Genomic DNA, 26,870 nt, shown 5'->3' with positions numbered 1-26,870 from the left:
AGAAAAAGTAATTGATTGATGTGTAGAATGTAAGATTTTGTCTTATTAGCTTTTTAAGTATTTTTTTTTTTTTGGTCTTTATTGGCTATTTTAGTCCAAAACCATCATCCCAGGAATCGCCTTAATAAGAATTAAATCAAACTATTAAGACCTGTTTGTAATTTATTCTAAAATAAATAGTTCAAACCAAACATATACATAACCCTCATTTGGGATGAGCTAATTTAGCCTAACTAAAAAAGTTATGTTTGAGATAAATTTTGATTTTTTTTTGAATTAATTGGATAATTGTGAGAGAAAAAATGAAATGATAATGATTTAGATATGGCATTTTGTCTTATTAGCTACATTAGACTATTTTGTCTTTATTGACTAATTTAACCAAAATAGCTTATGCCAAATGAAGCCTAGGCCTTTCAAGTTTTGCCAAATCCAATTTGTTTGAACTTAAACCATCGGGGTGGTGGCCCAGTGCATTATGCATGTGCTTTCCATAGGGGCGTGCAGGGGTTGACTTTTGGGGGCGCAATTTATCTTCAAATTTGTGCACTGTACTCCGATCAATGCCCAGCCTTTTGCTATGGCGAGTGGATGAGGTCTGTTATATGCCCCTGTAGTAGGTCATTCCTTTGGATTGGGTTAAATTTAGCCGGCAAGTAATTACCCTGGGAGCAAGGCCCATGAATATTATGATGCCTCACGGAACATCCTTTTTGGTATTAAATTTTTTTTTCTCTAAGCTTGATAAGCAGTATTCTAGGGTCAAAAAGAATCTTCAACCTTAATTTTCAAGCTATGTCGATTGATTTGATTTGGTTCACGTAACTAAGGTCTCTTTTGGAAAGCATAAAAATAGTTAGTTTATTGATATTTTAGCTTATTTAGATCATATCATTGCTCTACTTTTTGCATATCTTTTCGTAAGAGGGTTGCTAAATGTCCCTACTTTTTTACTTAGGACCCCATATTTTTTATTTTTTCTTATTACAATTTGTCCTAATACTAAATTCCAAATTTATCTCCATCCCTATTCTCTTAAGTCTAACCTTAATCCTAATCCCACCACCACTTCCGTTCCTGCTGACACTCTTTGATGACCAACCCACCCTCCAACGACCAACCACCACCACATCCACTCCTGCCAACAACCTCCGGAACCACCACTTCCACTTTCCACCATCATGATGCCCACCCCTTATGACCCAGACCATCACAATCTTTATTCTCACTACAATCCAGATACAAAACCAGATTGATGAGTAACCCATATTAACGAAACCAAATCGACAATCTCCCATTGCAGATTGACTCTTTTTGTAATCTTTCATGCACGACTTTTTTTTTCTCCCTCCATCGATTTTTCTCTCTACTTTGAAGTTTGGCCAATTTCTTTTCATTTGGTTACACACAACCAAACATGTTGAATATGTTCAGTGCTTCACAATTGAACATATGCCTTTTGTTTGGCTATATTCTACTGACCATCAGACTTTTGTTTGGAATTGGTTTTTTGAATGGTGGCGAGAGTGGTCGCAAGGCAAAAATTGGGATTGAGGTGCCTACCAGAATGTGAGAGAGGTCCCAAAAGTGTGAGGGTGGAGATCGAAAAGAGGAGTAGGGGGTCGTTGGCAAGAGAGGAACGGAGGAGCAGGGTTGTCGGAGTGGGATGGAGACTACTATGGAAGGAAATGAGGAGTTGTATGTGGAATGTGTAGGGATGGGATTCAAAATGTATATTTGGGATTATGGTAGAGGTCTAAAGAGAAATAAAGAAGGAAGCAATTTTGGTGGTGGGGACCAAAGAAGCAGGGGTCTAAAGTAGAATGGTTGGAGTTTTTAGCGAGTCTTCTGTAATAAGTAAAAAAGTCAATTAGCTTGTTTGGTCTCAGGATTCACTTCTCACAAAATTGAATTTTTTTTTATTTTTTGTGTTTTTTTGTTTTCATTGAACCTTTTTAATATTTTAAGTAATTTTTTTAATTTTTTAAATACACTTAATATAAATATACTTAAAAAGTATAATAGTTGTGATTTTTTTTTATAAAAAAATTCACTAAATAACAAAATATAAAAATACGAGAATTTAATATTTTTTTATATTCTTATATTAATTTTTTAAAATATATTTTTATATATAATTTACTTTTTAAATAAGGAAGATACATTTAAAAAAAACATTCGATTCTAAAAAAAAATTAAATTCAGAAAATAGTGAATTTTTTTTATTATTTATTTATTTATTTTCATTTCTCAAAATAACCCTACGCTAACCTTCGCACTCCATGGCCATTGCCCAGAGTCTCTTGGCTCTGCTTTTTGTTTCCCCAAACAGATTGAAACTCTAGAAACCAAACAATCGATCAATCAAAGCACTGCTCAAACTCCGAATCGATCCTTTTAAAAAAAAGCACACCTTTGAATCGATCAAAGTCTGAATCTGATAAGATAAAAAAGGTGCTGAATTTCCCCAATTGAAGGTCATTGGGGAATTTTATCATTCAAACCCTAAATTTTGCTATCTGTATCTGCCTTAATAATTTGTGGTGTTTTTATTCTTGCTTATGTGTGTGATATGTGTTGTAGAGACGAAGAGAAATGTCTTTTGATTTGATATTGAAGGCGTCGTGTAGCGGCTGTGGAACTTCCAAGGATCTTTATGGAAGCAATTGCAAGCACTTGACTCTCTGTTTGTCCTGTGGAAAATCCATGGCCGAGAAGCATAATAAATGCTACGAGTGTGGCACCCCCATCACTCGCTTGATTCGGGTTCGTTTTCTTTCATCCTCTCACTTTCTGTGTATATAATCACTTTGTTTTGAGTAGTTATTACTGTTTGAAATTGGGATTCACATACCCTTTGTGGAGCTGCTGCTATAGTTTTATGATTTAATTATATTCATCTTCCAAAATTAACAGCCTGTTTTTGGATTAGGTGATTTGGGAAGAAATAAAAGAAACCTTGATTCATATCACCTGTTTTGATTAGCAAAGAGGAGAGAAATGGGAACAAGTGGAGAGTAACCCATTTCTCCTATGATCTTCATTTTGAAACTCTCCAAAAGGGAAGAGATTGGGAGAGAAAAGAAACCAACAAGTTATTATTTTTTATAGTACAAGGTGGTTTAATTTTTTTAAAAAAACATCATTATCTGAGAAAATTCTATAGTTACTCCTGTTAAATGTATAGCAGGAAATGAATGCACTGTTTGGTTGATGAGAAAAACTGGGAAGGAGAAAATGAAATGAATTTTGTGGTACCATATTGTTTGTGTGTGTGTGTGTGCGCCATGTTATGTGGGGCTGTGTGCGCATGTCTGTTTCTCTGTTTTATAATTTTAAATGCTTCATTTCCTCCTTGCATTGTGTGGTCGTTTTTATTGCCTGGGGTGTTATAGTTGTAAAATTTGGAATAAACAAAAAGCTTCATTTGCAAGCTTCCAGAATTTTACATACATTTGCAAGCTTCATTTGCAAGCTTCCAGAATTTTACATAAGGCAGTTGGAGTATGAGCTGAATTGATTGGAGGTTGAGGAATATGAGCTCAGATACTGAAGTGAGAAATTGAAACTTCAATGTTGTAGTTTTGCTCTTGTTACACGGGTTTTGCACCCCATTGATACCCCTTTTAACAATTTTTTTTATCCAAAAAAAAAAAAAAAAAAAAAACTTCTAACACGTATTTTTTCCCCATAGAAAAAACCCTTGCTAATTCTAATCAAATGCAACTACATCTTACAAGATTTTTTTAAAGGTTTTTTTTAGAAGAAGAAATCTGCCAAGTTCCTATCTGAGAATTGTGTTGAATTTTATGTTAATTATATCTTCGGGGTCGGGGATTTGGTGCTCTAACTGCAGAGCGATGCATGCTGTTGTCCGTCATTTATTTGTCAGACTAATTTGATTTTTCAGCTTTTCGAATTTGGGGGTATTAACATATGCATGTTGTTCGCTGTTATAAAATGCTGGGTGTCGAGTATTCTAAGTGCTTAGTGAAATGCTGAAGGCTGAAGTGCTATTGTACATTCTGTTTCTGCCAAACTCAGGAATATAATGTCCGGCCATGTTCTAGCAGCGACAAGAACTACTTCATTGGTAGGTTTGTGACAGGTTTACCAAGTTTTTCAAGGAAGCAAAATGCTGAGAATAAATGGTCTCTCCAGAAAGAAGCATTACAAGGTCGCCAACCAACTGACGCTTTGCGGGTAGTGATTTTGTAACTTATTTTTACAGTTTATCAGTTTGCTTGTTGCTTCAATTTTTTAAATATTTTTAATAGCTGCTGAAATACTGGATGAATTTTCTAGTGCTTTAACTTGACTACAAGTGAAAACCAATGGTGAGTCGTAAAATATAAGGAAAAGGAAAAAATGATTCTGTCTATCCGTATACATGTGCTGATGGTTTGCAGATAATGCTACAATTACTTGAGGCTTGTAAAAAAAGAAGATTCGTGTTCAATTATCAAAATCATTACGTTCGTTCTTTCTTTCTTTCTGACTTTTGATGTACTGTTGAAGAGTTCCTCCCTCCGCTCCATTCATATGCCCCCTGGTAAATATTTTATTTTCAGTTTTTTCATCACAAGCAGTCTGTGTTATGGAATACAACATTGATGTATTTCCGTACTTAGCATGTTGTGTATCCATTTACTGGGCAACCTCTGTGCTGCCTTGTTAACTGCAACAGGTCATTCATCATTGAGGTGGTTTTCTAACTGTGGGTGAGAGGTGTGGTTAGAGGTAGTCCGGGAAGATGGCGGCACTTCAATGACCTGAGATCACTGGAGGTAGAGAGGAGGAGGTCAAGGCAAGCATGGAGAGAGAGAGGTTGGCAGTGATGGATCTTGAACACTGATATAGAGTATGAGAGGGGTGTTTAAGCGTGAGACTTAGTTGTATTGTTGTTGTGTCTTGCTGCATATACGATACGTTATATAGGCCATAGGAGTGTTGTGTTGGAGTCCAAGCAAACTGTTGAACAGGCGGTTCGTCCTTCTCAACTCTGCCAGAAGTGATATAAGCTCTTCTGCCGTCTGTGGCTTGACGGCAGATGAAGAGCAACATTTCATTGCAGGCAGAAAGTAACGTTTCGTATATGCATCGGATGACACGAACGTAAGGTCATTGTTGCCTCTTCTGTGAGCCTGGTCGAGATGGAGTTGTCTTAGCAAGAAGACAACCATCTCAACGATCCCATGACCTCAGCCGCCAGTCCAGTATCCTCTGATGATCCCGAGCAGTAGTGCTTGGGTCTTGCTCCCAACCTAAGCATCCAAGTAGGTGAATGGGCTAGGGCCCACCTTAATGTTTAGGAGAGCCAGGGGCTCGCTTCCAAGCGATCAAGTAGGAGAATGGGCGGGCATATCTCAATGTTTAGGAGAGGGGCTCGCTTCTAAGCGACCAAGTAGGAGAATGGGCCGCAGGCAAGGTTCTGAAAAGTGGTTGTGGTCGCCGTAACGATGGTGGTGACGCGGTTGCGGTTGTGGAATGTAAAGGCCGTAGCGTAATGGTTGCGGTAACTGGAACCATGAATATTTTTATTTTTCGCACAATTTGAATAAAACTTACCGATACGCATATTTTTTTTTCCATGATCATATTTATTGGGTTTTAAAATAAATATTGATCAATTTTTATAAATTTTTAAGTTTGATTCAATATATTTCATATTTTTAAATCACTATAAACTGAGTTTTTTACATTTTATTTTAATAATTAATGACTTTATATTATACAAAAAATCAATCACTAACTATTATACATAAGATAAATAATGACAAAAGTAAGAGAATAAATAAAAGCCTAAATATATATGTATATATATTAATCAAGCCAAATAGATAATGACCACACTTATTATTATTATTATTATTATTTTCAAATAATATATAGATAGACACATACAAACAAAATGGTTGAGTGATAGCAGCTAAATAGAATAGCATAGGTTTTACAACTTCAACAAATTAATAACATGTTCATCATCTTCCCTATTCTCTTTCTCTATCTCTTGTTCCTCCATCTTCCCTCTTCTCTCTCTATCTCTCTTCTCCCATTTTCAACTTTTTTTTTTTTTTTTTTTGTGTTTTTTCGAAAGAAGCAATTCGGAACCGTTACGTAACGGTGCGTAACAGGTCGTTACAGCCGTTACGACACCGTTATGACCGCTATAGCAGCAACTACGGCTGATACGCCTGTGAATCTCAATTACACTGCAAAAGCGGCCGTAACGGGTCGCGGTACCTACCACAACAGTTATGTAATGGCGTTACGTAACGGTTGCGGCTGCTTTTTAAAACCTTGGCCGTAGGCCTATCTCAATATTTAGGAGAGCCAGTGTTTATCAATCCAAGTCCAAGTGAACTGGGGACTGATTGTATTGTTGTTTTGGTCTTGGAGCTGGGTATGAAGGACCATGGGCCCTGCGGGGCCATGGTGCTGCCTGTTGCGGGGTTCTTCATATTTGGATATATTTGGGCTTATATGTATGCTTCTGCTTAAGCTAAGCATATAGTTTTAGTTTTACGTAGTGCCTTGGCACATGGCGCCCGTAGGGCTCACCATGTATCAAACATACGACATGCCCGCGTGGTGCCTTATTGGTCTGCCACGTGGGTGGGGTTTTGGTGACGTAGCACCTGTAGAGCTTGCCACGTATTGGGCTTGATACAAGTACCCACAATAATGCCTTCCTATACAGATGCTCTTATAGCTAATGAGAGTATTTGTACATGACTGTGTTAAAAAGTTTTGAAAATATTAGCTCATGTAGACAAGTATTCAGATAGAGTCGTCTAAAATTAGGCTTTTGATACAATGGGGGGATTTGGATTGCTCATGGACAGTTTACATTTTAAGTTTCATCTGGTGCAAGCTGGCCGGATGAAGATATGGGCTTGTTGGCGATGACTTGATTCCATGGAATCTCCACCACTTCACAGGAGATTTCAGCTTCGTTCCATAGACACCAAATTCCGCCTATCACCCTTTTCATGCTGCTAGGAGGGGGGGCTATGGTCTTGGTGTTAGGATAGCCTATGATTTGGCTCATGAATTAGGCCTCGCTTCTCCTTTTTTTCGTGTTTGTGATGATGAGGAGGTGGAAGCGTCTGCTAGAATGTAGGTGCATGTAGTGTTGGAGGAAGTTAGGGCAAGTGACGCCCTCAGTGTTGAAGAAGAGGATGTTGAGCGGAATGTTGTGGGGGATGCTTGGCTGAGCGTTGCGGGAAGCGTTGTCCTCCCATGTTGAGATCTGCAAAGTTCTCTATGTCTTACCCAAGTCCCAAATCTTCATTTGGGTTTTCCAACGATGTTGACATGATGGAGATGTGGTGGTCTAGATCTCTCTCTGTCGGTCTTTGCGAGAGGATGTTGATGCGGATCCTCTCGAAATGTGGGATTAATATTTGATTTGCCTGGCAGGTGGATCCTTAGAGAGTGAGGTTGATTTCTTGGTTTAGCAAAAACCACGTGTGGGACGGTGGTATTGTGTAGAGTTCTGGAATGGTTAGTGCCTTGTACCATCCTCTTATTTTACCCTAGAATTCTTCCGGCACCTCTACGACTGTATAAGTGGATATTGGGTGTTGGATCCAAGGGATTCGAATAGCAGATCTTGGAATTGCCATGGAGGCATGGAGAGCATCTTTCGAAAGAACTCACATCGGGCGGCGGCGGCGGCGGTGAGTGGGAGAGGAGCTTGAAGCTCTATATTTTGAACCTCTTTGGTTTGGAGCCTTGTTCACCGGCCGCCAAACAGTGTTATCTCAATGCCCCTCTCCTCCGGAAGCTATTTAGAGAGAATGGGTTGTTGAAGTTGAGAGGAGAGTGTTAGCGAGTGGATATGAATTTGCTTGCGTTTTTTTGTGTTGTTGTCCTATATTTGCTCTCTTATAAAGACGGGGTTGCATCGGGAAAAGGGGGTGAGTTTATTGACTTTTGCAGCTTTTTGTTGGGAAAGAGCGATCTATGGAGAGGACAACTCATCAATTGGAGTTATAGGTTTAGAGCAGACCATTAATAGCTGCTGATTTGGAGTTGCCATGGTAGCGTGCAATAAGGTTATTGCAGTCTGTTTTTAGTGTTTGTAATAAGCAAAGAGAATTTTTGATTGGTTTAAGGATTTTTCCTGGGGAAGGTACAATCTCAGTATGTATATATATTTATAAATATATGATAATGATAATAATTATTATTTATTTTTTTTGGAACTCCTCTTCTGCTTGAACATTGCATTTTTGCCACAAAGGCCCTGTTTGGTAGAGCTGTGGGAAAGTGCTTATAGCTTATGCCTAAACAGCTTATAACTTATAATTATGAACATAAGCTGATTTCTGACTTCCAAAAAGCTATAAGCTATAAGTTAAACCAAACACATCAAAATAGCTTAAATTAAGCTGAAAGCTGAAATAAGCAGCTTTTAAGCTGCACCAAACAGGCACAAAGAACCTATACTCCATATGAATTTTAAAAGAACTTGTGTAGATTCTGGGTATAGTTTGAACTTGTTTTATTTATTTATAAATATATATATATATATATATATTTTTTTTGATCAGATAAGAGCTCTGTATTTTTTGGTTGGTTGTTTTGTCTGCTTCATTTACCCATTGTACAGAAGGGTGTTTTATTGACGTGGTTACCTGTAGCTGGGTTTCTTAGATTAGAAAGAAAAAGTTGCCGTCAAGGGGCAGTGTGGTGCAAAGGAGCCACAGCAGTCAAGCTCCAAAATCATGAAGGGAGAAGAAGGGTGCTGTGTGGTGCGAAAGAGCCACGACAATCGAGCTCTAAAGTCACGAAGGGAGAAGAGGGGTGCTGCGGAGTCGCTGCGAAATAGTTGCTTGGAGGTTTGATTCTAGGTTGCTGGATTTGGGTTATTATCGATCGCTAGGGTCGTGATTGAAGAATCGGTGTGTGAGCCATCATCAGAGTGGGGCTAGGGTTTCGATCTTGTTGACTCAGTGAAGTTGGGTTTCTAAGCGCTATGGCCATGGGTGAAGCTTGTGAGGAGTAACGAACTAGGAAGGGAAAGAAAGAAGAGGTGCGGATACTCTCGGAGCTCGTCGCGGTTGGGGCTGCCGTAGGTTGTAAAGGTATGTGTTCTTCTCAGTTGATTTGTATATATTTTTATATATTGATATATATATATATATATATATATAGATAAGGTATGGGTTTGCGATAAAAATTAAAAAAAAAACAAAAAAAAAAAACTGTTGGAGAGTCTAAAAATAAATGAGCCACAGTTTTTTTTTTTTTTTTTTTGGTAAAATTGATGAGGTAATACGATAATAGAGGGCTGTGTTTCGGAGAATTGGAGAGGTCTATAATAAAATGTTATTTTGGTAAAGAGTCAAAAGGTTAGAAAGTTGTGAAATTAATAACAAATATTGGAGAGGTGTAAGGTTAGAAAATAATGATAAATTGTTAGAATAAAGTGTTAGAGAGCTGTGGAGTTGGAGACCTGTACTTAACGTTGAAGTGGGACCAAAAAATGTTCGTGAATAAAAAAAATGAGGCAAGGGAGGTTCAATAAAACTTTTTTGTAGGTTACCAAAAAAAAAAGAAAAATTGAAGCGAGGGAAGCCTAAAAAAGAATTTCATAAATTATATTAAAAAAAATGAGGCGAGGGAGGCTCAAGAAAAATTTTGTAGGTTATATAACAAAAAAGTTGAAGCGAGGGAAGCCCACAAAAGGATTTCATGAAGTACGTAAAAAAATTTGGGGTGAGGGGCCAGAACCAATGTTTTTTTTTTTTTTTGAAAGTGAGGATTGGTGCGAGGGGAGGGTTGAGGGGAAGTTGCAAGGGAAGTGAAGATTAGTGCGAGGGGTGAGGAGTTGCGAGGGAAGTGAAGATTAGTGCAAGGGGTGAGGGAGTTGCAAGGGATGGGTTTACTTCATGCGAGGGAAAGAGGCCTAACTCAAAATAGTGCCTTTTTTTTTTTTTTGGGACTTCGGTGGAAAGGGTTAGAAAATTGGTGAGGAATAGAAACATACCTAGAAGGCGAGGGAGAGGGGGAATTGTGAGGGAAAGAGGCCTAGCTCAAAATAGTGCCTTAGCAAGGGGAAGAGGGTTTTTTTTTTTTTTTTTTTTTTACTTCAGTGGAAAGGATTAGAAAATTAGCAAGGGATAGAAACATACCTGGAAGGCGAGGGAGAGGGGAATTGCGAGGGGAGGTGTACTTCATGCGAGGGAAAGAGGCCTAACTCAAAATAGGGCCTTTGCGAGGGAAAGAGGGCTTTTTTTTTTTTTTTTTTTTGTACTTCGGTGGATTTTCTATTTCGGTGAAAAGGGTTAGAAAATTAGCGAGGGATAGAAACATACCTGGAAGGCGAGGGAGAGGGGAATTGAGAGGGAAGGGGTACTTCATGCGAGGGAGAGAGGCCAAACTCAAAATAGTGCCTTAGCGAGAGAAGAGGGCTTTTTTTTTATTCTGGTTTTTTTTTTTTTGGTTTGTACTTTATGCGAGGGAAAGAGGCCTAACTCAAAATAGTGCCTTAGCAATGGAAGAGGCCTTTTTTTTTTTTTTTTTTTTTGGGTACTTCGGTGGAAAGGGTTAGAAAATTAGCGAGGGATAAAAATATACTTGGAAGGCGAGGGAGGGGAATTTTCTGGAGAGGCAGGGATTGACCTTTGTTCGTCTGGAGTAGGCTGTGTATGTGCTCTTTTACTACATCCAGTGTTAATGGCTGAGAAGGGGTTTGATCTGGCGGAAGAGCTGGAGAGCCAGTCGAAGCCACTGCGGTGGGAGCTCCGCTAATGGATCCAACTTGTGGTGGAGGTATTTGGCTGGGAACTAATAGGGGGAGCGAGGTGACTGTTTGTCCTCCCACTTGGGTTTGCAAGTTGTTTTGTGGAGCGGGGTTGGCTTCTGAGCCATTCTGGGCTAATGGCGAAGTGCCATTTTGTGATGATGAAAGAAGGTTAGATGATGATGGAAGTGTAGGTGCCCTTTGTAAGGCTAGTAAGGCATCCATTAAGAGTTGCTGGTTCTGTTGAAGAGAGGTGACGCTCTCAGTTAATACACATAGCTGATCCGATATGGCTGGTTGAGAGGATTGTTCTTCTGGAGAGCTGCCGGAGTTGTGTTTCGAGGTCTCTGCCAGGGTTTTCCTACCGCCACCTTGGGATGTCGCCGCTCCAGTTCTGTTGTTCTTTTTGGGTGCCATGTGAAGTGAGCACCACTATTCCCCAGTAGAGTATAATGTGGGTGTGAGGTGTGATTAGAGGTAGTTCGGGAAGATGGCGGGCACTTCAATGGCCTGAGATCACCAGAGGTAGAGAGGAGGAGGTCAAGGCAAGCTTGGAGAGGGAGAGGTTGGCAGTGATGGATCTTGAACACTGATATAGAGTATGAGAGGGGTGTTTAAGCATGAGACTTAGTTGTATTGTTGTTGTGTCTCACTGCATATAGGATACGTTATATAGGCAACATGAGTATTGGAGCCCAAGCAAACTGTTGAACAAGCGGTTCGTTCTCCTCAACTCTGCCAGAAGTGATATAAGCTCTTCTGCCGTCTTTGGCTTGACGGCAGGCAAAGAGCAACGTTTCATGGCAGGTGGAAAGTAACGTTTCGTATATGCATCGGATGACATAAATGTAAGGTCATTGTTGCCTCTTCTCCAAGCTTGGTCGAGATGGAGTTGTCTTAGCAAGAAGACAACCATCTCGACGATCCCATGACCGCAGCCGCCAGTCCAGTATCCTCTGATGATCCCGAGCAGTAGTGCCTGGGTCTTGCTCCCAACCCAAGCATCCAAGTAGGTGAATGGGCTAGGGCCCACCTTAATGTTTAGGAGAGCCAGGGGCTCGCTTCCAAGCGATCAAGTAGGAGAATGGGCCGCGGGCATATCTCAATGTTTAGGAGAGGGGTTCGCTTCTAAGCGACCAAGTAGGAGAATGGGCTGCAGGCCTATTTTAATATTTAGGAGAACCAGTGTTTATCAATCCAAGTCCAAGTGAACCGGGGGCTGATTGTATTGTTGTTTTGGTCTTGGAGCGAGGTATGAAGGCCTGTTGCAGGGCTCTTCATATTTGGATATATTTGGGCTTATATGTATGCTCCCTCTTAGGCTAAGCATATAGTCTTGGTTTTACGTAGTGCCTTGGCACATGGCACCCATAGGGCTTGCCATGTATCAAACATACGACATGCCTGCGTGGTGCCTTATTGGTCTGTCACGTGGGTGGGGTTTTGGTGATGTGGCATTTGTAGGGCTTGCCACGTATTAGGCTTGATACAAGTACCCACACTAACTTATAAGATTATTCTTGTATTCTTCCTCATCGTTGAGGAGTTTGAAGTACAAAATGTTTCCCATCAATTGTGTCTGGTATGAAAAGTTTTCAAATCTATTTTCTCAAAATGAGATTTCATTCTAGTGAAAACCAAATGCATTTTTAAGAGCAATGATATTGACCATCATCTTTAACGACAAATCAGTTTGTAAGGATACATTTAGTTAGGTTTGTTATTTTTGATGATCAAAATCTGTGTTCGTAATTTTGGGGCTTTGGGTTGGTAGTAGCTGATTTAGTGAGATTGAGTTTACCTAAAAAATTAACAAGAAGTAAATAAAAAATAGTTGGCAAGTGATGCCGTCATCGGTTCCGTTGCTAACATGCATATAATATGACCCATTTGGACCTTTGTACGTCACAGTTTTGTATTTCACTTACATCTAGGGACTAGCCTATTTTATAGGACTTTGCTTATTTGAGTTTCAGGTAAAATTTTATAAAGTTTTTCATAGTTCTTGGTTCCCACTTGACAGTTGGATTCAATTATAGATTAAGAAGCATGGACACGGACATGGACACGGATACGCCAACACGTTAATTTTCAAAAAATGGAGGACACGACACGTGGGGAACAAGCATGAAATATATAATTTTATATATTTATTATATGTTATATATATATGATATATCATTCAGAGATAATAAAAAATGTAATATGACAATAATTCTTGTAAATTTATATGGTTTTTGTTTTATTATTCTATCTTAAGTTGTTTTGTTCAAACTTATAATTAATTTTACACGTGTTTAATTGATAGACACGTGTGTTTAAACAATTGACACGTATGTCCTCTAAGTGTCCAAAGAGTGTTTGGGTATTTAAAAAAATTGAAAAAATAGGACACGTTTTGAAGAGTGTTGGACATGTGTCCTGAGAGTGTCGGTGTCCGATACGGACACGACATGGATACGTCATATTCTTAGAAGTGTCCATACTTCTTAGATTGTAGATAATCTTGGGTAGGAAGTTGGAATTCCTTCAATTGTGTCTTTGTAACTATTTGATTCAATAGTTGATTGATTGTGGGTGTCACTGTGTCGGGATCATGATTTTCTCAGTATTGAAGGGGGTTTCTAAGGGGTTTGTATGTTAAATCTATTGTCTCGTTGTTGCTTGCTCGTAATTTGATGAGATTGATAGATTAGATTGATTAATTGAAAATTAATAGATTGGTTAATTAATTGTGTTTTGAATTGGCATGATATCAATTAGTCACTTGGATAATTTCATAATTGGCGATTTGGCATTAATTTGTAAAAGTTGGCATATGCTTTCCCCATAAGCACAATTCCATAGGGGTTTAGTAATTTCACAGTTTTACAGTGTGTTTGGTTTGAGTTTTTTGGATTAAGTTTTTCGAAAACTGAGTTTTTTGGTTTTCGTGTTATTTTGTTTTTAGTGAATAGTTTTAAAATTTTATACATTTTTTTTACTTTTTTAGATGCACTTTACTTAGATGTATCTAAAAAGTAAAAATTTTGTGAAAAATATTTTAAAAAATTAAAAAATACATAAAAATACAAAAAATGTACTAAATTCTCATATTTTTTTTGTATTTTTGGTATTTAGTGAATTTTTAAAAGGTTTTTTTCACACATTTTTTACTTTTTAGGTATATTTATGTTAGCTATGTCTAAAAAGTAAAAAAAATTGCTTAAAATATTAAAAAAATTCAGTAAAAACAAAAAACACGGAAAACAAGAAAGTAGAATTTTTTGAAAAATGTTTTTTGAAAAACCTAACCAAGCAATTTTCTTCAACTTACCTCAATTAAAGTGTTCCTTTTTTTATTTTCTCAAGCATATTTTTATTCACCATGTAAGACAAATCACAGTTTTTGGCTGTTGATCCGATATGTTTTCAATTCTGTATCACATTGTTTCTTCAAATGAACTTATTTTTGAGGAAATGTTTAATATTGACCCGTGTATTTAATTGCTAGCTGTACTTTAGTTTTAGTGGGCATATGCAAAACATTCATTGGTTGGCTCACAGGTTTTGATTCTCCTAGTCTTTCATTGGTTTATGGTTTAGTATAAAATTGATTTATTTTGAATTTTGTTAATTTGCTATTTTGCATTCCTTTCTAATTCGATTATTGATTCCCCTATTTACTAGCTCCATCATTGTGTAATTCCATTTTATAGGAAAAGTACAAGAATAAGCCTTGGCTTTTGGAGGATGAAACGGGCCAATTTCAGTACCAGGGTCAGCTTGAGGGTGCACAATCAGCAACATACTACCTATTAATGCTGCAGGGGAAGGAGTTTGTTGCTATTCCTGCAGGTTCTTGGTATGCCTATATGTTTGTGTAACGTACTGATACATCACATTGTCACCATCTCTCCGGTCAATAGCCATCTTGTCTGCAAGGGAGCAATATAAGCATTTTTTTTTGGGTGAATTGTCAAACTAACTAGGTTTGCTCCTTTTGTGCGAAAGAAAGAAAGAAAGGAAGGAAGAAGAAAAAATATATATAATTTTTTGGAGGGTCCTAATTGGCTAGATGTTAATCTTGTGTTGCAAGCATGGTTGTCGAATGGAGAATCATGTTGTGAATTCCTAATTTAGTGAATCATGCACCGAATCAAATCGAGAATTGTTAAGATTCAATACAAATTATAAAAAGCGTTGAACAACCGTATATATAGAAAAATGAAATATTGATTTTCGGCCATGTTATAAAATATTTCTTATATAAGGATATGATTACACCATGTAATTGGAAATGGCCTTCATAGCAAGAGATGTGGATCCAAATCCAACCAACCGTAAATTTATTTATAAATCATAATATAATCTCTCTTGACATCCAAAAAATGAATCTAGGAGTCCTATATAGAGTATAATAATAAGAAAGAATTAAGTAGAATATTTTATTTTATAACCTCAAACACTTTTAAAGGTATGCTTAAAAAAGTTCTAAAAAAATAGTTGTGGAACTATTGTGTTTAACTGGCTTAACCCATGTAATATGGAACTATATTTATTTCCCTAAAATAGCTGTAGATAATTTATGGGTGCAAGTTACTTCAACCTTAAGCATCCTTGGTAGATGTATTATGAATTTTTTTAAGAAAAAAATAAGAGCATGTTGGGTCTGATTGGATCCTATTAAATACCTTCGGATCATCAAAATAACAACAAATCATGCATAGATATTCAGTATTTTTGTTCTAAAAACTCTTAGAAGTTGTATTATGTCATTTTCACATAGAGAATCATGAATGGATTGTGTAATCGTGTGATTTTTACCATAGTTCTATCTTGAAATAGATTCACCCATAGATTCATATCGATCTATGTATGATTTGCGAATCAAATCATGAATCGTAAGTTCTGATAACATATGTTGCAAGTATGTGGAATAGATATTGATTACATATCAAGCTCAATGCTATCTTATTCTTGATTTAGAACTTTTTTTTATTCCTTCTATTTTTAGGTACAACTTTATGTGGAATAGATATTGATTACATATCAAGCTCAATGCTATCTTATTCTTGATTTAGAACTTTTTTTTATTCCTTCTATTTTTAGGTACAACTTTAACAAGGTTGCACAATATAAGCAACTTACATTGGAGGAAGCAGAAGAGAAAATGAAGAATAGAAGGAAAACTGCAGATGGGTACCAAAGATGGATGATGAAAGCAGCAAACAATGGACCTGCTGCATTTGGTGAAGTTGAAAAGTTTGACGATAAGGAAAGTGGAGCTGGTGGTGGAAAGGGACGTAGAAAAACTAGCGGTGATGATGACGAAGCTAATGTTTCAGACAAGGGAGAGGAAGATGAAGACGAAGAGGGTGCAAGGAAAAATAGACTTGGACTCAACAAAAGAGGCGGTGACGACGACGACGAAGAAGGTCCAAGAGGAGGTGACCTTGATTTGGATGATGATGATATTGAGAAGGGTGAGCATTATTGTTTCTAACTTGTAATGCGTATCCAATAGAGAAGATTCCTCAATATTGTTTTAATTTAACTAAGAAACGTAGTTATGGACACTGAACATGGCAATAAATTAATATATATTTTTTACTTGCATTATTTTTATTTGGTCAATGAATGTTTTCTTCAAACTTCCAATGTATTTCACATGTGTTTAAGCCATGGTCACATGTGTCCCCCAAGTGTATGAAGCTTGTCTTGTTACAAAAAAAAAAAAAAATTAGATAAATGTTGTTGGGGAATCTCTGACATGGACACGGCACCTTATTAGAATTGCCCGTGCTTCTTAGTGGATTAAGTTCTTGTTTAGACTAATAGAAGATAATATTGATGTTATGTTTCCCGATATACTTAGAACAATAAATAAATATATGTTTTTAAAGATAGTAGATGGATAGAAATTGCTTTATGATTTACAATATGCTCTCTTCTGATGTGAATCTTTGTTTTCAAATTCCTGGCATTTGATAATAAAAAGTAAATTGGAATGCAAGAATGAAAAAGAGAAGAGATTTTTAGATACAAGTAGCATAGTTGTTTTGCATTTTTTCACTGGCTAATTTGATGTGGCTATTTCCATCATGCTTTTTCTATATCATGAATTTGCAGCATTCATTGAAATTTCTCCTTTGCACTGCTTTATTAATGTAGGGACCTTTTCATTTCTGATTGAGCTGGACGGTTGAGATGGTTTGCTGTTGGTTTTTGCTAGGTGATGATTGGGAGCATGAAGAAATCTTCACTGATGATGATGAAGCTGTGGGTAATGATCCTGAGGAACGAGAAGATTTAGCCCCTGAAATTCCGGCACCTCCAGAAATTAAACAGGTGTAATATTTTTGCATTTTGTAACTCGCTCGTAGATAGTTGTACTAGCGCATTACATCATAATCTGTTCTCACTTGCAATTGCTTTGCCAAACTTAAAGCTTAAACACTTTTGAGAAGGTGTTGTGTCTGTGTTGGACACCAACACTGTTAGACACTTCGCGACACATGTCAAGCACTCGTCAGGCACTTCCCGATGCATGTCGGACACTCGTCCAAACGTGTCATATTATTATTATAGAAATTAGTTCTATGTTGCATTTTTTAATTGTCTTTTAATGATATATTTGTATATATGACATATAATAAATATATAAAACTATGTATTTTGTGCGTGTTCTCCACTTGTTGTAATCTACATTTTTTGAAAATTATCGTGTCAACACATCAATGTCATGTTGTATAGCCTTGTCCATGCTGCTTAGATATCAGTGGTAAATGTTGTGGAAGTTTGTGGACATGTTTTGATATACTTCCTTATCTTAATGGTGGCTGTATACTTGACTAATTTTTTTTAGATTGGCTATATGATTTTTTGTTCAGTGTAATTTTTGTGAAGACCAAGAGTACAATCTATAGGTGAGAGGGTTAGAGAATGAAAACCCTTTTAAGGAATAATTAAAGATAACAGTGAAGGAAAAGACCATAAATAAACCACTAGTGAGGCATATCATCTATAATGATGTGCTCCTTTTATTCTAGAGCAATTATTTTTTGTTAAGAAATACTTCGGCGAATTTATTGATCTTGTTATGCTTTATTTGATCTCTCGCAAGAGAGACTGCTAAATTTTTATAGCCACCAAACCTTTAACCTTTGTGAGGCCTGCACTACTTTTTAAAGGTCAATGTAAGAAGTACAAACACTTCTAAGAATGTAATGTATTGTGTCTGACACCAATACAACACAACACAACAATCGCCGAACACTTCTCAACACTTTAGACACACATGAAATACATTATAAGATTGAATAAAATAACTTGGAATCTAATGATAAAACAAAAACAATGCAAACTTATATCTATTCTCTCCTTCATACGTTAAAAATCATGTGTAGACTGCTAAATTTTTATAGCCACCAAACCTTTAACCTTTGTGAGGCCTTCACTACTTTTTAAAGGCCAATCTAAGAAGCACAAACACTTCTAAGAATGTAATGTATTGTGTCTGACACCAACACAACACGACACAACAATCGCCGAACACTTCTCAACACTTGGACACACATGAAATACATTATAAGATTGAATAAAATAACTTGGAATCTAATGATAAAACAAAAACAATGCAAATTTATATCTACTCTCCTCCTTCATATGTTAAAAATTATTATATTTGACTAAAATATTCATATATATGACATATAATTATTTGTCCTTGTTAATGACATATAATAAATATATAAAATTATATGTTTTACACATGCCCTGCGTGTCGTGTCTTACATTTTTTGACAATTTTTGTGTCCATGTGTGTCAGTGTTGTGACACATGTCCCTATCCCTGTCCGTGTCCGTGCTTCTTAGAGGTCAATCAATGGTTACTATACCTCATATGTTTTGCGTAGTGGTAATCAATCTTTTTGCTCTATGGGCATCTCTCTGTGGACTCAACAATTAGATGGATACTTTTAATAGATGTCTACATATTCATTCACGTGTGTATGGAAATATGATTTTTTCTTATCTTGTATACATTTTCCCCCCAATCTTGTTGAACACCAGTCCTATATCTATTATGTGAGGTTCCAACTATCATTCAAAAAATCATTTTTTGGCCTCATATGTTATGTACTCCCTCCGTCCCAAAATAATAGTACATTTTGGGAAATCGAACTTTTTTTGATAGTATAATTATTGCACTTTAAAAAAATTGATTTTTCAAAGTTACCCTTTGATAGTACATTTTTTGAGGAATATCAATTGTCATAATTGTACTTTTTGTGGTGTTAATGAATTTAAAAGAAGGGCAAAATAGGAAATTAATATTATTTTAGTCCTTGATTTTTTAAAAGGGACTAATATTTTGGGACAATGAAAAATGGAATAAGTGTAGAAATTTAATGTATAAAGAGAAATAGAGAATTGTATTGTTGATTGATATAATGTTATTGATTTCTATTACAATGATTCATGATTCCTATATATAGAAGAGGGTGAGTGTGTAGTAGGTAAGGAGTAGGTGAAGTGGAGGTGGTAGTGGTGTAGTGGGTTAGGTTTAGTGGAGTAGGTGAGGTGGTAGTGGTGTAGTGGGTTAGGTTTAGTGGAGTAGGTGAGGTGGTAGTGGTGGTAGGTGATAGTAAATTCTAACAGCCCCCCGCAAACTCAAGGAGGATAGAATCTAACCAACTTGAGTTTGAAGAGAGGAACAAAACAAGAAAATACATAAAAAGGAGAGGAGACACTGTATGGTCGTGTCAGACCGTTGGTGAAGACACTGTATGGTGGTGTCATAACGTTGTAGAGGACACTGTATGGTGGTGTCATAACGGTGAAGATGACACTGTATGGGGGTGTCATAACGTGGTAGAGGACACTGTATGGTGGTGTCAGACCGATGTAGAAGACAGTTTATGGGGTCATGTCGGACCGTTGGTGAAGACAGTTTATGGGGTCATGTCGGACCGATGTAGCAGGACAGTTTACGGGGTCATGTCGGACCGTTTGGAGAAGACAGTTTATGGGGTCATGTCGGACCGTTGTAGAAGACAGTTTATGGGGTCATGTCGGACCGTTGTAGAAGACAATGTTGTGACAGTTTACGGAGTCTTGCTGGACCCTTGTAGAAACTAACCGGAATCAATGTCGGGACAGTTTACAGAGTCTTGTCGGACCCATAAAGGAGCTAACCGAAATTAATGTCGGGACAGTTTACAGAGTCTTGTCGGACCCATAAAGGAGCTAACCGGAATCTATGTCGGGACAGTTTACAGAGTCTTGTCGGACCCATAAAGGAGCTAACCGGAATCAATGTCGGGACAGTTTACAGAGTCTTGTCGGACCCATAAAGGAGCTAACCGGAATCAATGTCGGGACAGTTTACAGAGTCTTGTCGGACCCTTGAAAAAGCTAACCGGTATCAAATGTCGGGACAGTTTATAGAGTCTTGTCGGACCCTTGTAAAAGTGGCACCCTCAAAAGGTGTGCCCAATTTTGTCAAAAGGCGTGCCATCAAAAGGCGTGCCCAATTCATCAAAAGGCGTGCCATCAAAAGGCGTGCCATCAAAAGGCGTGTCCACTTTGTCAAAAGATGTGCCATGAAAAGGCGTGCCAGTTTGTCGGGCGGCAAGAGGCGCGCGATACGCGTGGCTGCCTCGGCTATTTATCCAAGACGAAGGCTGAGGCTGAGGCATACCATTCTGAAACCTCTGAAACCAACCCTTCGCTGAAAAAAACTCTGCCTCTGCGGAGAGAGAAACTGTGGAACACTTTGTTGCCATTCTGTCACCAACCCTTCCGAAACACTTAGCAACCCAAAAACATGGCCTCTTCTTCCCGTCCAGCTACCCAGAACCTGCTCACGCTCTTTCCAGAACTGAACGAGCCCACAAGAGAAATAACTGGTGCGGTGGCACTGGAACCTCAACCAAGCGCCCCGGAGTTTGCTCCGTTGAACTTTCCGATGCGGTCGGTGGAGCAAAAAATGGCAGTGCAAACGGATGTGGAGGCTAATCAGTATACTTTGAAGGCATGTGTGGAGTCCATGACGGCGGTCACAAATTTGTCGCACCGGCTGCAGAGTAGGACAAATGAGGTGCAGCAGTTAAACGCCCAACTGGCTCTGCTCCAACGCATGTATAAGGATGCGCGAGCAGAGATAAGTGTGCTAAAGGCGGAAAACAAGGAGCTGAAGCGGAAGGCCAGTTTTATGTTCCGATTTGGAGGGCCGCCATATGCTGTAGTGGAGGAGCAGGGTGGAGTGAATGTGCTCGGTGGTGTGGGAAACACGGAGGCAACACCGGCAAGGGCCGTCCAGGACGGAGGCAAGAAGAAGAGACCTGCAGCAGAGTAGAGAAGAAAAATCCCACTGTGGGTGTTGGGTGTGTTGTGGTGGTTTGTTTGTTTGTTTGTTTGTTTTTTTTTTTTTTTTTTTTTGTGATCGGGGTTGATCCTGACATGAATAAAATAAGTGTGTTTGGCAAACTCGAATGGTAGGTGTGGTAATGCAGAAAAATCAACTGGAATGAATTTATTTATTTATTTATTTATTTTTTTTTTTTTGTGAAAATAATAATAATATTAATATGGGTATCATGGAGTGGGCGGTGGTACAAAAAATATTGTGTAGAAAAAGAGGGAGATGGTGGAAAAGGGAGGCCACTCATGTTATTAAAATAAATTAAGGCATGTGTTTTCATCATAAGAAGTGAGTTGGTGATAAAAGAAAAGAAAATAAAATAAAAAGAAAGTTGGGTGGTGGAAAATTATTGTTTAGACAGAGAGAAGGCATGTGAGGTGTAAAGTGGAGGACAAAATAAAAGAAAAAAGGTGAGAAATGTGATGATTTCTGTCCCTTCGCACAAAAACAGTACTACTACCACTCTGTATACCATTTGTTGCCGAATTTCAATTCACTGTGATTTCGAGGAGAGAGATTGAGGCTGTGAAGATGATGCCATCGACAACCAATGGTACTACAATGCCAAATACCGAGCAAACTTTCCGCCTAAATTGGGCAACCTTCAGCGCAGGTGCGGCGCCGCCAGCAAGAGTAGGGCGGAAGCAGCGGAAGCTTAAGGGGCCAGAGGCGGCAGCCTGTATTCCGACAGTGACGCGCCTTCTCATGTAAGAAGAGAGCATGTACTACCACCACAACCCAGATCATGAGACCAACAATAGTCAACAACAGCAGATTCAAGCCCAGCAATACTCAGATTACTATGCATTTAGAGGCCATGAGGTGTACCAAACACCATTCAAGGAGGGGAAGAAAAGAGGGCTGAGAAGCTTGATCAGAAGCAGGTTGGCCATAGGAAGTCCATTGATACATTTGGACAGAGGACTTCACAGTATAGAGGTGTCACAAGGCATAGATGGACTGGTAGATATGAAGCCCATCTATGGGACAACAGTTGTAAGAAAGTTGGAAGATGCAGGAAAGTGAAGGTATGTGTACAAAATTCCAGCGGGCAGCGAAGGCAAGGTTGCCGGCCGGCTGCCCGCCGGTGAGAAAACAAAATACGGGCCTAAATCTTATGGCTCTGATACCATGTAGAAATTTAATGTATAAAGAGAAATAGAGAATTGTATTGTTGATTGATATAATGTTATTGATTTCTATTACAATGATTCATGATTCCTATATATAGAAGAGGGTGAGTGTGTAGTAGGTAAGGAGTAGGTGAAGTGGAGGTGGTAGTGGTGTAGTGGGTTAGGTTTAGTGGAGTAGGTGAGGTGGTAGTGGTGTAGTGGGTTAGGTTTAGTGGAGTAGGTGAGGTGGTAGTGGTGGTAGGTGATAGTAAATTCTAACAATAAGAGACTAATATTTTGGGACGAAGGGAGTATTGAAGTTTTCAATCTTTGGCACATAGATGCTGTGCTGGCCCCATCAGCTGTAAGGATGCTATAATAACACACATATATGTATATATAATTGTATATGATACTCTTGATATTGAATGTGTTCCCCAACCCAAATAACATAATAGCATTTTGGGTTTGGGGTTTAGGGTTTTTAAATCAGTGAATAGCGAATTTGCATTTTAAGAGTTTCCAATTAGTAAGCTCTTGAGCTTTGCATATGGGTCATGTTACTTGTTTTGCTGTGTCTACGTGAACCCTGCAGTCTCTATCTTTATTGGTTGTTAAGCATGTGTATAGTCAATGGTTGTTTTTTTCTAAATATAAATGATGCAAGATGGTTGGGCTTTAGCTCAGAAAATGTGAAATTTCAGAAGATCTCGCTCTCTCTCTCTCTCTCTCAATAGGCACCTTTCGAAGATGTCTGTGACTTGCTGAAATCTGTTTTAACTCCTGTGATGTAAACCTGCTGGTGAAATCCAAATAGAAGATAAACTCTACTGCAGTATGTGGTTTGATGGGAGGCCCTTGTTGCCTCCTAGTCTTTTCTAATGCTTGTAGCAGGAAGGAGACACTAGCTAGCTTTTGCCAAGCCACACCAAGTACAAATGAGATTTCATGATTTCTCTTGCTTGTATACTGCGTGGATTACTATAGTTGTGATTTCTTTCCTTCAACTTGAATACTGCAATTTGATATAATGGTGATGTGATGTCCCGAACACTTGCTTGCAGGATGAAGAGGATGAGGATGAAACTAATGAAGAAGAGGAGGGAGGTCTGAGCAAATCGGGAAAAGAGTTGAAGAAGCTGCTGGGGCGAACTGGTGGTTTGAATGATTCAGATGTGGAGGATGATGACGACGATGATGATGTAAGTTTCTGTGAATCTCTGATGCCTAACTATTTTTGAATGCTCTATTAACAAAGAATTTTATTTGATCTGCTTTTATGAAATGCTCGTGCAAGTGAAAATAGGAATAAAAAACAAGAGACGTTCACTGCTGTGTTCTTTTCCTCATAATAATTACTGCATATTTATTCTATTGTATAAAGCATATACCTGAGTTGGTGTGGATGCTGTCACATTTTTTCACTTTTCCGAAGATGCCCTTGCTTCCCAGCAGTAACTGTCGCCCCTTCCTACCTAGAAAGTAGAAACTGTCACATTCAATGATTGTTAGAATAATTTCTCCTTCATCAACTTTTCAAAACTGCTAATCAGTTTTCCTCCATCATCATTTTTTTTTTGATCAGCGAAAAATTTAAATTTAAAATTTCAAATGCATCGCGCTTTAACCCACTGCTAGTTGGGAAGAATATGTGATATGCTTTTTCGCAGATTTTGGGACCTTCCCAAGATTTCTTGTGTTTATCCATTTTTTTCCTTGCCAATTAACCAGAGGCACGTTTTTTGGGTTTGTCCTCCAGATAGAGGATGATATTGGCTCATCACCTGTGCTGGCTCCCAAGCAGAAGGATGCTCCAAAAGAAGAACCTGTTGATAACAGTCCTCTAAAACCAGCTTCCTCGGGATCTGCTCGGGGAACCCCAACCACTTCCAAGTCAACAAAGGCAAAGAGAAAAATAAATGGTGATGATGCAAAAGCTAGTAACGGTGCACCTCCAAAAAAAGTGAAGACAGAAAATGTACATATAGTATCTTTGATCTTCCTGAGCTCACTCTAGATGAAATTTTTTCTGACTTGTAATTGTTTTGGAGCAGGAGGTGAAATCTGTGAAAGAGGAAATTGTGACTAGTTCAAAAAGTAGTGTACCCACAAAAGGTCCACCTCCATCTTCTTCAAAAGCAGCATCGACATCAACCGCTTCTGCTGGACCTGTCACGGAAGAAGAAATCCGAGCTGTTTTAATGCAAAAGACTCCTGTGACCACACAAGATCTTGTTGCTAAGTTTAAATCCAGATTAAAATGCAAAGAGGTATGCACTTTCTTTCATGTTTTATCTGGGTCTTCATCCATGCTTATGTTACAAATTCTGTCTATTTTTATGAGAACAATAATAGCCTGGACAATCATGGTCATTTTGGGTAGAGATAATTAAATACCTCCTATCTGTCTTCACAGCTTGTTGATTGTTGTCAAATTCTTCCTGGAATTTAATTTTCTATAATTGAAAAAATTAGCATCACTTTATTTATTTTTATTTTTATTTTTATTTTTTTTGTTTTGGGGGGGGGGGGGGGGAGAGAGGAAATTACCCTAAAAAAATAAAATAAGTTTGATCATTGTAGCTAATTAAATCGTAAGCTCTTAATTTTTTCAAATTTAATCCCAATCATTTAATTAGATATAATTCTAACCCTCCATTCACTTCCATTACTTTGACTAAAAGAGCAAAACCTTTGTAGCATATGTGACAATAAGTCATTAGATCTTTAAAGTTGATGTTAATTTAACTTTAAACTTTACCATACCAGATCACCACATTTAACTTTATCATTAGATCCTTTATTGATCATCAACCATATCTGAGCCACTCATCATACAGACTATCATCATCTTCGTCACTTGGGATCAAACCTATTGTATCCCTCTGGACCACTTTCTTTCATCCCCATCTCCAGACCTACCACTGCTTCTCCTCCTCCCCTTTCACACTGACCGCGACAGATCCTCCTCGCCTTCCCCTCCCCCGTCGCTGGGCCACCCATCCCTCACCTTCCCTTTGCTTCTATCTCCTTCACCGCCACTGATCCCTCACCTCCCCAACCGCCATTAGTCCCTTTTCCTTCCCCTCCCTTCCCCCTTCACCACCCATTTTTTTCCTTTCCCTCCACCCTCTCTGTCACCCATCCCTCTTTTTTTAGTTTCTTCAAATGCTGAAATACAAAAGCAGAGGAGCGTTTTATATGGGTCTATATACATCCATATACATATATAGAGTGTTTATTTAAAGAGTGCACTATGAATCATAATTTGTTTATTTCAATTGTCAGATTGTAGTGGATAGGATGTAAACTATTTGATTGATGTTAGATTTTGCCAATATTTGGATTTGTCAAATATAAATTCAGATTTAATATGATTTTATGAAGATCAATGATTGCCCATTTTCACAACTGGTTCTAGTGGCTATACATAAATATATATATATATATATAGAGAGAGAGAGAGAGAGAGAGAGAGGGCTTCAAGAAACAATGGGCTGGGACTTTTTAAAAGAGTTCGTGGTTTTTCTGATGGGAGAATTTAATTTGAGACATTCACAGTTCCCTCAGACAGCACAAGGAACTATTCTTTTTTCCTGGTAAGGGTTGGGGTGAGGCAGTGGAGAAGGCAGTTATGGAGTTCGTATATGTATTATATGTATTGTTTGTAGATGTGTATATGTTTAGGATGAAGGTGAAGAGAGAGGGAATGGAAAAAATTGTTTCTATTCTGTTATAATCTTTTTAACGGAGATAGTTGGATGAGTGTAACTAAATATATATTTTAAAAATTCAAGGATTAAATAGAAAAAATAAATAAATAAAAACTGCAGAAATGCCTCATACACCCACTGGGGGTCGACCCCCAGTGAGGTGGCGCCCTGTGATTGGGCGAAAAAAACAGTTTTTTTTTTTTTTTTTTTTTTTTTAATGTTTTCAGCGAATGAGAGCTGGACAGCTCACTGGGGGTCGGTAGCGCTGTTGTAAAAACTCTGAGGTTTAATTTGTTACAAGGGTCAAATATTGGGGTTTATGTAATCTATCTTCTTATTTTTTATATTTAAATTTAACATCACAAATAATAATATTTGAAAGGTGTTAATGGTTGTGTATGTGTCACATCATATGGTAAACAGAATTATGGCAAGAAATGATTTTGGTATGGGTCATTTTTGTTTTTGGTAGAGAAAGATTGGAAACTGATGGAGTTCATTTGATCTTTTAATGCAGGATAAGGATGCTTTCGCAGCTATACTGAGGAGAATTTCCAAAATACAAAAAACCAATGGACCTAGTAACTATGTTGTGTTGAGAGAGAAATGAATTCTATCTGCTCTGCTCCTCTGCTGCACATTTGGAAACTGACCCAACTTTCTGTTTTCTCAACAATGGCATAAACAGAACCTCCCTCCAAGGGAAACAGAGCAAGAAGATTAAAAATAAATAGAAAGAGGAAATAAAGAAAATATTTTGAGGCCTACACATTAACTGTTTGAACTTTGCGAATTTGCTGTATTGTTTCATACTATATAGTGAATGAGGATACTGTTGTATAACTTTTGTTTTTCATTAGTTGTGTCATGTTGATCTTTTGATTA

The 26,870-nt window shown here is 37.9% G+C and overlaps 1 protein-coding gene across 2 annotated transcripts; it reads left to right on the top strand.

The window, feature by feature from the left end:
* Positions 1-2,224: 2,224 nt before the first annotated feature.
* Positions 2,225-26,870, top strand: LOC114323183 (transcription initiation factor IIF subunit alpha-like). Of its 2 annotated transcripts, none has more exons than XM_082887153.1 (10): positions 2,225-2,454; positions 2,584-2,766; positions 4,045-4,203; positions 14,452-14,597; positions 15,845-16,218; positions 16,968-17,083; positions 23,337-23,474; positions 24,032-24,250; positions 24,327-24,542; positions 26,503-26,870. In XM_082887153.1, the coding sequence occupies exons 2-10, from the start codon at positions 2,596-2,598 to the stop codon at positions 26,593-26,595; spliced, it is 1,632 nt and encodes a 543-aa protein (XP_082743279.1). In that variant the 5' UTR covers positions 2,225-2,454; positions 2,584-2,595; the 3' UTR covers positions 26,596-26,870. The 2 variants fall into 2 exon arrangements, with proteins under 2 accessions (XP_082743279.1, XP_082743280.1); XM_082887154.1 differs by having other exon boundaries at positions 2,327-2,441; positions 2,585-2,766.

The sequence above is a fragment of the Camellia sinensis genome, chromosome 9 (genome assembly GCF_055761805.1).
Source record: "Camellia sinensis isolate YWXY chromosome 9, ASM5576180v1, whole genome shotgun sequence".
Classification (NCBI taxonomy): Eukaryota; Viridiplantae; Streptophyta; class Magnoliopsida; order Ericales; family Theaceae; genus Camellia; species Camellia sinensis.
Note: the sequence above shows the minus strand (reverse complement) of the source record. Positions and strands in the feature narration are given on the sequence as shown.

What these genes read in the sequence shown, in the direction of transcription:
- LOC114323183 (XM_082887153.1), top strand. Translation starts at nt 2,596, where the DNA reads ATGTCTTTTGATTTGATATTGAAGGCGTCGTGTAGCGGCTGTGGAACT. An exon ending in ATGATGACGACGATGATGAT is followed by an intron (nt 23,475 to 24,031) that starts GTAAGTTTCTGT and finishes TTTGTCCTCCAG; the next exon opens with ATAGAGGATGATATTGGCTC. An exon ending in AAAAAGTGAAGACAGAAAAT is followed by an intron (nt 24,251 to 24,326) that starts GTACATATAGTA and finishes GTTTTGGAGCAG; the next exon opens with GAGGTGAAATCTGTGAAAGA.